The following is a 12,251-nucleotide window of genomic DNA, read 5'->3' as shown; positions in this document are numbered from 1 at the left end:
CACACACACACACACACACACACACACACACACACACACACACACACACACACACACACACCCGCAGGCGGGAATCGAACTCATGCGGAAGTAGCTTTAGCTTTTCAGTGCAGTGCTTTAACCCCCTGCACCACCAGGGAGGGACAGTAGAGGTTGTTTTTGTTTTTTGTTTTTTGTTTTTTTTTTTAGATGTAACCACTCACTGCCAGAAGCTATAATAGCTTTAATAGCTTTTGGTTTTCAGAACATTTTTCTATATTTTATCTCACTGAAATTTTATATTTTAATAGTTTAAGTGTTATAATTTATTTGGTATTGAGGAAACTGAGTTTCAAAGAAATTGTATGTCCCAAGGCTACTTTGGTCTAGGACTTGATTTGTAAGTTTAAAATGTCTTACTGCTTTATTGCTTAACTTAAGAAATAACACCAAAAACCCTAATTAAAAATAAATAGGATTTAGTTCTTAAGATTGTTCACTCTAAAATGTCACTACATTATTTTAGGTTGAGTCACTAAAATTATTCTGTCATTTTTCACTTGGTTATCCCTGTTTCTTCACAAATAATTGTGTGGTAATGGGAAAATAAATAGTAATGATCTCATTTTTTTCAAAAAAGAAAGATAGAAAACTCTTATAGGATTTCCTGTTTTGTGTTATGCTTACCTTTACTTATTTGTCATTTATTTCACAAAATGTGTTTATGAGATTTTAAAAGTACATGTTTATTGTCATTGAGTATATTTCCTACCTAAGTCTATATGAGTGATTTGAATCCTAACTAATCAGCAAAATTAGACTAATTAATTACTCATTCACAAAGGTCATGGATTGATGTCTTCTAATTTTCAATTATATCACATAATCTTTGGTACCTATTTTTTTAAATCAACATTAACTCACATGACATGGTTTTTCTTCCTAGTTTGTTTTCTGTAACAAGGCCTGTTTTGCTCATAAAGTTGTTTTTTCCCTGATTTCTTTACTTTGATGTGACTTCCTAATTATGTACATTTGAGTTTTGGGAACTGCTGTTCACTGATGATGTTTGCATATACTTCTTTGATTTGTTAAATTTTTGTTAGGTTAAATATACAAATGCTTAAGTAAATATATAAATATTATATTTTGTCAGCGAATGAGTTGTGGATTGTTTCCCTTTAGGCAACTGAAGAGGAAACTTCCAGTTCTTTAGTGAAAGATCACATTTTTCAGCAAGAGACAGTTGTTACCAGTGAGCATTATAGAAGCTTAAGACCATCTGCCTTTGAAGATCTGAATGCCAGAAGAGTCCTTTTGCAAAGCCAGGCCAATCAGGTAAGAAAGTAATGGTTTTTCAGTGTGTTACTCAAATGTATGGACTATATAATGATTAAGGGAACAGTATATCAGGAAATTATAGCACTCATCAATATATATTTATACTCACCAGAAAAAGAAAATCAAATGTATAAGATAATTACTGTCGAATCTGAAAAAAGATAATGGGAAAACACATGAGTGGCAGGGGACTTCAAACCCTTCTCAACTGTCCCAATGAGCAGATCAACCAGACAGAAAATAAATAAGGACACAGTCACTTTAAACAAAGAATTAGACTACATGGACTTAATATTTACGTTCATAGGGCACTGCATCACCCCAAAAGCTAAGTGTACATTCTTCTCAAGCACACATGGAACATTCTTCTGGATTGACCTGGGGTCACGAAATAAGTATCAACCCATTAAGATTGAAATTGTTCCAATCTTCTGATCACAGTGATGGCAAACTACATATAACCCACAAAAAGAGCGCAAAAAAAAACCCTTCTAACGTGGAGACTAAACAACACACACCCGTGGATTGATGACAAAATCATACCATTAGACAGATAATAATGAGGACACAATCTTCCAGTACTACGGGACACTACAAAACAGTACATAAGAGATAACTATTTTGTAATACGGACCCACATTAGGAAGTACAAAGGAACTCAAAGAATCTTACCTTTCATCTTAAGTAGCTTGAAGATGATGAACAAACAAAGCCAAAAGCCAGTAGAGGGAAGATGATCTTAAAAATTAGAGAAGTAAATGGAATGGAAATCAAAAGGACAAACTGAAGGATTAATGAAATTAAAGCTAGTTCTTTGAAAAAATAAGGAAAACAGGCAATGCTTTTGCTACGCTAACAAAGTTAGCGTAGAAAGAAAAACAAAGTAGAATTAAGAATGAAAGGGAAGTTATACCAGAAATCTCAGAAATTCATCAGATTTTGTGGTTACTGTGAACATTTGTATGCTGGTAAGTCAAAAACCTAGAAATGAATTAAAAGTCTCTTAAAAAACTGAAGTCCAGAATTAGATGGTTTCATTAGTGAGTTCTTCCAAACCTTCAAAGATGAGCTAGTACTGATCTTTAACAAAATCTCTAAAAAAAAGTTGAGAAAGTAGGAATACTCTAAACATATTCCATGAAACTGCCATCACCATGATACCTAGACCAGACCAGGACTCAAAACGATAACAACAGGCCAATTTCCCTGATAAATTTAGATGGAAAAATCCCTTAACAAATTTTAGCAAGCTAAATTCAACAGTGTATCAAAATAATTCAGATTGAACCCAGGGGCACAAAGGTGGTTCATCAAAAGAACTATCTGATACCATAGACAAAAGTCAATCCAAAGTGGGCAAGACTTGAATTTACGATCTGAAATCATAAAATACATTAGAATATAGGCAAAAAAAAAAACCTCCATGACTTAGGATTCAGAGATATCTTTATTGATTCAGCTCCAACAACAAGGAGAACAAAAGAAAATATAAATAATTGGTACTACATCGAGTTCAAAAGCAGTGAAAGAATATCACTAAGACAAAACACACCCTACTGAATGTAGTTGCATACCATACATCCAGCTAGAGGCTGATAACAGAATTTATACAACACAACAAAAACAAAACGAATTACCCAATCCAGAGCAGACAAAAGATCTAAGCACTTGTCCAAAGAGATCCGATTAATAGGCACATGAAAAAAATGTTCATCATCATTTACCCTAGGGAAATGGAAATCAAAACTACAAAACCAATGGACCTGTGAGAATAGTTCATTAAACAAAACAAAACAAAATCCAGCAATGACAAATGTTGAAAAGGGTATGTTGAAAAATAACTTTCCTACACTGTTGGTAGGAATATCAACTAATCCAATCCCTCTAAAACAATATAGATTTATCTCAAAATATTAAAAAGGATCTGCCAAGTACTGAGCAATTCCTTTTCTAGATGTATACCCAAAGAATATAAAAATACAAATTGGAAGGATATATGCACTATATTCATTGTAGCACTATTTACTATAGCCATAGGATGAAAACAGTTTAAGTGCCCAGATACAATTAATGGATTAGGAAGTTATGCTATGTATACACATTAGATACACTTGTTATTTGCTATGTATACACATTAGATACACTTGTTATTTGTAGCAAATTGGATGGAGTGGGGGGGGTTATGGTAAGGGAAGTAAGTCAAAAGGAAAATGACAAATAGCAGATGGTGTCACTTAAAATGTAGAATAATCAGAATAAAGTGCATCATGATTATAAACTGTCATGATTATCTAGTGACTGTAAAAGATAGGACTTGTCCAGACAGCTAGTATAAATCAGATAGTAAAATAAGTCATGTAAAAATAAATAAAAGTAATATTTGAAAACCTAAGATTTTAAAAGAAAATTTGAACCAGAAACACTGCAGATAAAGTTATAGTAAATATATATCCTAACCAGTGTGAGTTTAAAGATAAGACACTCAAGCTTGCATGGATTAGGAAAAGTATTTAAAAACTTAGGAAATAAATAAAAATAAATAGTGGAATGGAAATAGTAAAACAAGCCCTTAAGGAATAAGAATCTTAAAAAGTGGAGAGATCAGAGAGCTAAATGATTAACTAAGCTAGGAACAATAAGAAAAAATTAGTAACTTTTTAAACCTGGTGGTTTGAAATAGTCTGAAACATAAAAGTCGAAATATATATCAATATAAGGGATCCGTGTGTGTGTGTGTATGTGTGCATGTGTATCATTAGATTTCATCATGTTTCTAATTTGCTGTTGCCATTGCTGTCATTTCTTTTTGATGTAAAATATGCAGAGCTGGGAATAATGACAAGGCTTGATTTTTTTTTTTTTTAATCCGTAAAGTTTAACCATCATAGAATTTGAATCTTTCACTCTTTTAGGGTTCCTTGAAACCCAGTTCTTCGAGGGTTTGTGTGCATGCATGCAGATTTGCTCAAGAGCATGTGAGTTGTTTTTGGGTTGGGGGTGGGTATGGTAACTGGTTTAACTGGTAGGCTGATATGTTCATCTGGCTTAGGGTCAGATTTTTGTATTCCAGAAGTAGCCTTTTGATTTTCCTTGTTTACCTTATTTATGATCTCACTGAATGATAAACTCGTTAAGATACAAGTAAAATACTAGAAAGCATTAATGCTGTTTCTGATCCCAGTGGGGGGAAAAGGGAAAGTTCCCTAGCTATAGTAACTAAAGGTTATGATTTTTTTTTAATAATGTCTTTTTTTAAACTATATATATTTATATATCTTTTTTATATCATTGTTCATTTTTGTACAGTGTTTGCTTTCTTCTCTCAGTTATAGTACTCAGACTACCCACTAGTTTACCCATGCACCATTGCCATAGTCGGTGTGCTCTTCCCTCCCGTATCTTGATCTCTTCCACCTGCTCTGCAGATTGTCTCTGATTCATAGTTGCCTGTTAATTTTTTTATTATTATTATTTTACCCCCGGTCCTTAATTTGGTTCCGCTATATTCCTCCTATAAGTGAAACCATCTGATATTTTTCTTTTCCCTTCTGACTCATTTCACTGAGCAGAATCCTTCGCAGCTCCATTCATGTTACTGAGAATGGCATGAGTTTCTCTTTTGATTGCTGAATAGTATTCCATTGTGTATATATACAGCATCTTCTTGATCCAGTCATCTGTTTTTGAGTATTTGAGTTGTTTCCAAGTCTTTCCTATTGTAAATGGTGCTGCAGTAAATATAGGAGTGCAGGTATCCTCTTGAATTAATGTTTTTGGGCTCTGCAGACAAATTCCTAGGAATATAAGATTATAATTTCTTAACCCTCCAGGAAATTGTGTGTCACTTAAGGAAAAATTGTCTCAATTAAGAGTCATATAGTGACAATAGATTCTGTGTGAAATAAAACTCTTCCTATGAGACATTGCTTCTTACTGAAAATTACCAGGCATTCATGGACTAGATTGAACTGCCTAGAGAGCATTAACTCTATAGTACTCCTTAAAACTGTATCATACTCTTGGCCCTCCCTGGTGGTGCAGCGGGTTAAAGCACAGCACTGAGAATCTAAAGCCGCTTCCACATGAGTTCGATTCCCGCCTTCCCCGGAGGTGACCACATGGCGTGGCAGACCTCTCCTGACCCGCCCTCTGCTCCCCTCAGCAGCAGTGTACTTCGTCGATCTGCCTGTTCTGTTCCCCACTCTGTCTCTGGTGAAGCCTCTCGCCGCCCCTGAGCCTCTGGCCTATACCCCAGTTCTGTATGCACAAATAAATAAATCTTTAAAAAAAAAAAAAACAAAAAAAACTGTATCGTACTCTTAAAGTCATGCTCTCAGAGCATAGCACTGGTGCTTTAATTAAGACTGTGTTAGCCAGATTATTTAAATCCTGTGGGCAATAGAGTGAACAAAGTGTCATTACACATGGACATTTGCTTGGAGTGGGGAGAACTTATAAATATAGTGTATTCAAGAGAAATGTGTTCCTTTCATTTCTAAATGTTGGTTGTGTTTATGCCACCTAGAAACACAAGTAAACTTGACAGCCAACTTCACAATTAGTATGTAAATCCTACCCCAAGTTTTATTTTTCTTATATCATACATTATAGTCCTTTCATGTTGGCCATTTTTTTAACAGCTTTGTTATTCATTGATTTCTTAAGTTTTTTTTTCTTTCCAAAACATAGGGAATACTATTGTTTCTTTGATTGTGTTTGATTTTAATTTGTTGTTCCCTCAAAGGCATGAATGTTTCTGAACAAAATCACTAGGTTAGTAATTGATAAACTATTGGAATTGCAATGCTTAGAAATGGTAAATACTTTTCTTCCCTCTTCTTTTTCCTTTTCTTCCTTTTTGCTCTAACTCACTATAATGATCCTTATGGTAAATAGAGAGTTTTGCATTTCATTCAGTCTGATCATTATTTGTTAATAGCTGGTGCCTAAAATGTGCTGGTATTGTTTGAATCACTTCTATTACTCATATGATCACATCAACTCTTATGACAAGCTATTTTGATTTGGGGCTAGAAATTATTTATAGTGTGTATGTTATTTTACATTTATAAGAACTACAGGAAAAAAAATTACATGAAAATACTGGTACAAGAAGGAACAGAGTAATTGTAAGCCTGTTGTAATTTGAGCAAAATAAGGCAAGGATAAAGGTTGAGAGGAATCTTCCTCAGAGTTTTGGTAATGTCAGAGCAATCCATCCAGAGTCGTGGTTGCTTAAAATTTTACAGGCCTTTTTGGAATAAGGCAGTTAAGTCTGAAATACCAATATGACACCTCTAAGTACAAAATATGTTCCAACATCTTTAGTGATGACCAGAAAAGCTTTTCCACTGGAGGTGTGAATTGGATCCAGCTAGATCGCTGATTTAGATAGTTCCCACATCCTGGGAATTTATTCATCTACCTTCTTTGGCTAAGGGAATAAATTATCCTCTTAATTGATAGGAGAGGAAAAAAAAAAACTAAGTTCTCCCAAAATGGCAGTGATGGTGGTGGTGTTAGTGAGGTAGTTGTAGACTGTAGTCACCATGCAGGAAAGTACAAAGTATTGCTAGAAAACTTCAGGGTAAGGATATGAACAGTGCTGGGGCATGTGCTTAGAATGGAAATTTTAAACACTGCTTTTGAAGCCAGATTCTTTTGAGTTGAATTCCAGCTTCTTTACAATACTTTGCCTTATCACCAAAATTGATGTGACATAGAAAAACAAGGGTTAAGTTATATGCACACATAACTAAATGTTCAATTACATTTGTTAAAGTTAAAATAAACAAGCTGAGTTTATTTAAAATTAAAGTAGATAGGTATTCTCTTTAAAAGCAAAAGTAAGCATTATCTGTACATTGAATAAGTATTAAATATTTTTTGACAAAAATAATGCTTATCTACATTCAGCTCGGTACTGTGAGGATTATGTATCAGTTTTCCATTTGAGTATCACCCAACACGCCTCACAGGTAAATTTCCCATAGTACAAAATCTGACTCAGTTTTCAGATCATAAATCTAATTTTGTCAGGATGTTAAGAGACTAAAATCAAGAAAATTTTAAATGATGTATGCAAATCAGAATATAAAATAAACCACTATATGAACTGTTTAGTACATTTTCTGCATAAAATACATCTTCATGAGATAATAAATCCTTGCCAAAAGCTAGAAAACTTCAGGGAGGGATATCTTCAATACAGTAATGACATACTCTGAATGTTTGATTGCATTGATGAAGACAGCTTGGTAGATCTTTTTTTTTTTAACCAGAGGAAAAGTCTTGCCAAAATCACTAGACCAAAGCAAGACATTGTGTCTCTAAGGATTTATCTATCTACATATACACTGTTGGAAAGATAGCCTAAAAGGTTGACAGTGCCTTCTGCTCACTAGATCTGCAGAATTGAGATCCACAGAAGACATTCACCTAACACTGACTTAGGTTTTCTCTTTTTGACTCATTTTCTATTCATATATTTTTTGATGGAAAGGTACATTGCTGCAAAATGCAGCATTCTCTCAGTCATGTTTGGTTAACTCTTGTAGAACTGGCTCTTTTACTCAGTTTCCTTTACTTTTATGTTTCAGCATAGACAAAACTGCCTGTACTAGTGAGCTTATGATCAAAGATTTATATTACTATATTAAAAGCAGTTTATCTGCAAGAGTTTCTTTAGGGTGTGTAGAAGTGGGCTTTTGGTGTGTACAAACGGCTCAGGGATAAGTTACTCTGTAGGATCCATGTATTCTGCAGTTTACATAACACCTGAGAAAACACCAAACTCCCCCCACCTCCCACTTCAGTCCTGTCCCTTTGCCTCTAATCAAGGTAATGATTGCCTTGGATTTTGTTTGCTTAGCATTTTTATGCTTTTCCTTGATAGTTCTACCACTCAAATCTTTTTTTCTGCCAGTGGGTGTTTCACTTGTTTACATATTTTAGTTGTTTAAGATAATACTGTTAATACAGACTTTCTTGTCACCAGCAATTTATCTGTAAGCATTTCTTTAGGGTGTATAGAAGTGGGCTTCTGTTGTGTAATACAAAAGGTTCAGGGATAAGTAATTCTGTAGGATTCATGTATGTACAAGATACACACATGGATGATTATATAGGTTTGATCTTTACAAATTGACTTTAATGACATGTTCTTAGATAACTTCATTACTTCATTTTGAGTTTTCATTTTCTCTTAGTTTCTGGTTATTTATTATTATGTATTTTGGGGAACAACCGTTCTAAATGTTAATGCAATTGAATTTAACATTCTTTGCTCAGTGCTATTTTTTTTTTTAATTTATTTATTTGTACAGAACTGGGGTACAGGCCAGAGATGCGGAGGGTGAGAGGATTCACCAGAGACAGAGTGGGGAGCAGAACAGGCAGATCGACGAAGTACACTGCTGAGGGGAGCAGCGGGCGGGTCAGGAGAGGTCTGCCGTGCCATGTGGTCACCTCCAGGGCGGGGGCAGGTGGGATCGAACTCATGCGGAGTTGGCTTAAACTTCTTAGTGCTGTGCTTTAACCCACTGCACCACCAGGGAGGTCCCGCTCAGTGCTATTTTTATAAACTCTTAACCTCTCTTCTCAAAAACTTTTCTTATGTTTTTGGTTTTGGGTTTTTTTTTCTTTCCAAAATGTTTTAAAGTTTGCTTACAACCTGTTTTGAACTGTAAGGATCCTATTTTATTTTTCCTATATGTTGTCACCATTTATTGCATCCTATCTGCCACAGAAATGCAATGCCATATCTGTCAAGTTTCCATATATGTTTGGATTTTTCTGGCCTCTAGTCTATTTGATCCATTTGCCCCTGCACCAGGGCCACATCTTTTTTTATAGAATTGCTTTAGCTCTATAATAAAGTTAATATTTAGTCTTTTATCTATCTCAATAAAACTTTGTATTTTCTTTATGAAAAGATGTCGCTTATTTTTTTTTAAGATTTATTCCTATATACCCTTTTATTACTGAATTGCTAGTGGAATCCTTTTTAAAAATTTAATCTAACTACCTTTGAATTTGAAGAAGTATCTCTCATGATTTCTTTGCTGATAAATTCTTCTAGAAACCCATAGTAATAGCATCACATTATCATAGTACTTTTTTTTTTAAAGTTATATTCTCCTAGTATTTAAAGAAAAAAGAAACTGTCAGTTGGGATTTTACAACAGCTATGTTTAGCAAGTGTAAAAAGTCAGTTTTTCCCATTTCTTTTCAGAGACTGTGAATAAATAATAACCTACTTTTTTCTATTAATGTCCTTCTGCCTGTTTTTACGATTTAAACAAATGTTTTGCACTTTGTACTTCAAATTCAGTTTTCCTTTGTGAAGACTTTCCAGACTATTTAATTCATAGTGTTTTCTTTCCTTACTATTTTCTTAATTCTTATATATATTCCATCCACCTTAAGCTATAGTCATCAAACTGCAACTTTATGCTTTATCACCTACCTCAACAAGGATGTCTTTTATTTTATTGTGTCTTCTGTAATGGCTAGAGTATTTGTTTGGAAATCAAATATAGTGGATACTAAAGCTTTTCATAAGGCAACCTAGTAGGATGTATTAGCTCTTAATTTTCTACACAACAGAGAGGTAGGAAGACAAAGGAAAATGTATAATAAAAATGTATAAAAATAAGCTCCACAATCCAGAAAATTTACTTTGTCCCACATCAGTCTTTCAGTTTTATAGCATAATTAAAATTGAGAAACTTCAATTTTTCTGTATGTTCTTACTATGCGATTAAAGTATTAATAAAAGTAAATTTTCAAAAGTGTAGGAACAGTTTGGGAAATGACATAACATCTTTAGTGAACTACTCTCTCTAAGACCCTACTAAGTAGGTGATTCAAGTTCTATATATCATTCAAATTCCTTTTGAACTGAAACACACAAAGATTTTTAGGAAATAACAAATATTGATGAGGGTATGGAGAAAAAGGAACTTTCCCTGGTGGCACAATAGGTTAAAGCACTACACTAAAAAGCTATTTGCTGCTCCTGCACCACAAGTTCAGTCCCCAGTCAGGGAGATGACCATCACATGGCATGGTAGACCTCTCTTTCCCAAAGCTCCCTTCAGTTTATTTTGGTCAGTCTGCCTGTAATACTTCCCAAATCCCCTCACCTACACTCTCCTACACCATCCACCCTCCCACCCCCACCCCCACCTCTGGCCTGTACTACAACAGTTCCTATGTCCATAAATAAATAAATTTTTTTTTAAGTGCTCTCCTATACTGCTGGTGGGAATGCAGGCTCATCCATCAACTATGGAAAGCTGTTTATAGGTTCCTCGAACTACTAAAAATTGTTTCCATTCCTATGAATCTACCCAAAGGATACAAAAACATTAGTTTAAAAGGATACCTGCACCCCTATGTATATTGCAGCATATTTTACACTAAGTAAAGTATGGAAGCAACCCAAATGCCCAAAAATAGATGTCTGGATCAAGAACACATGGTATATACACACAATGGAACATTATGCAGCAATCAAAAAGATAAACTCGTGCCATTTGCAGCAACCTGAATGGAGCTAGAAGGGGTTGTGTTCACTTTAGAAGTGAAATAAGCCAGAAGGAAAAAGAAAAATAGCAGATGATTTCACTAGTAGGAGGAATGTAGGGAAACCAATTAAGGGGCAAGGTAATAAATTAATTGTAACAATAAATCAAAAACCAAAATTAACAGGCAACTATTAATCAGACATTCTGCAAGGGAAGGGAAAGGCTCAAAACAGGGCCAGAATGTGTTTTTATACAAGGGACTGTGATGATGGTACATGGGTGAATTAGTGGTGCGGATTTTCAGGCTACACCTGAAAGGTGAACACATGCATTGCACAAAAAGGATGAAATGATATAAGAAATATATATATAATAAAATAAATTTGAAAATAAAAGTGGTCACCACCCAAAATAAAAGAAATACACAAAGGTTTTAATGCAGTAGTTTTACTTTTAAAAATTTGTGACATAAACATAATTAGATGTGTATATAAAGATACGGACATGGCTATTTGTTGCATTATTGCTTATAACAGCAAAAAGTTAAGAGAAAACCTAAATGTATGTGAATCAGGGTAGTTAAATTTAAGTTACCCACTCAATGCTGTATTTAACTGCTATGAAAGGAATAAGGCAGTACTATGTGTAAACAAAGGCAGGTGCTAAAAAGGCACAGTACAAAAGATCGTATTTATAATTATTTAAGCATTCACACACACGCGCATATATATATATACACATATACATGCATATATATATATATATATATATATACACACATATATATGTATAGATTAATACATAGCCAGAAGGTGGAAAATATCTCAAAGCAGTACATTTGTTAATTTTTGAATTTACATTGTTGTGGCGTAATAAATACACAGAGTGTATTTTACACAGAGTTTATTCATGGTGGTATGTCTTCTGTGGATTTGGACAGAAGTAAATTAATACCATCATTATGGTATCAAATAGTTTTTTCACTGTCCTAAAAATCCTTCATTCTCCTCTTTAGTCTTCCTCCCAACGCCACCCCCTACATAACTAGAAAGCCACTGATCTTTTTCCTGTCTCTAGTTTTAACTTTACCAGCTTGTAATATAGTTGGAATTATATAGCATGTGTAGTTTCTTAATGCTGATTTCTTATTAATATGCATGTGAAATTCTTCATTTCTTTTTGTACACTTGAATTATATTCCATTATCAGGATTACCACAGTTTATTGAAAGGACATCTTGCTTTCAAATATTAACAATTATGAATAAAGCTACTGTAACATTTCTCTGTAGAATTGTGTGTGATACAATTTTTTTTTAAAGATTTATTTATTTATTCGTACAGAACTGGGGTACAGGCCAGAGGCTCAGGGGCGGTGAGAGGCTTCACCAGAGACAGAGTG

The 12,251-nt window shown here is 34.2% G+C and overlaps 1 protein-coding gene across 1 annotated transcript in view; it reads left to right on the top strand.

Moving 5' to 3' along the window:
* SPRED1 (sprouty-related, EVH1 domain containing 1) overlaps nucleotides 1-12,251 on the top strand; it is an 85,874-nt gene that overhangs the window by 63,790 nt on the left and 9,833 nt on the right. Inside the window, exon 5 of the mRNA XM_012728688.1 lies at nucleotides 1,165-1,317. Within this exon, the coding sequence (XP_012584142.1) occupies nucleotides 1,165-1,317 (153 nt within the window). The remainder of the gene's footprint in view (nucleotides 1-1,164; nucleotides 1,318-12,251) is intronic.

Source organism: Condylura cristata, unplaced genomic scaffold, assembly GCF_000260355.1.
Source record: "Condylura cristata isolate star-nosed mole 26May11 unplaced genomic scaffold, ConCri1.0 scaffold00023, whole genome shotgun sequence".
NCBI lineage: Eukaryota > Metazoa > Chordata > Mammalia > Eulipotyphla > Talpidae > Condylura > Condylura cristata.
Note: the sequence above shows the minus strand (reverse complement) of the source record. Positions and strands in the feature narration are given on the sequence as shown.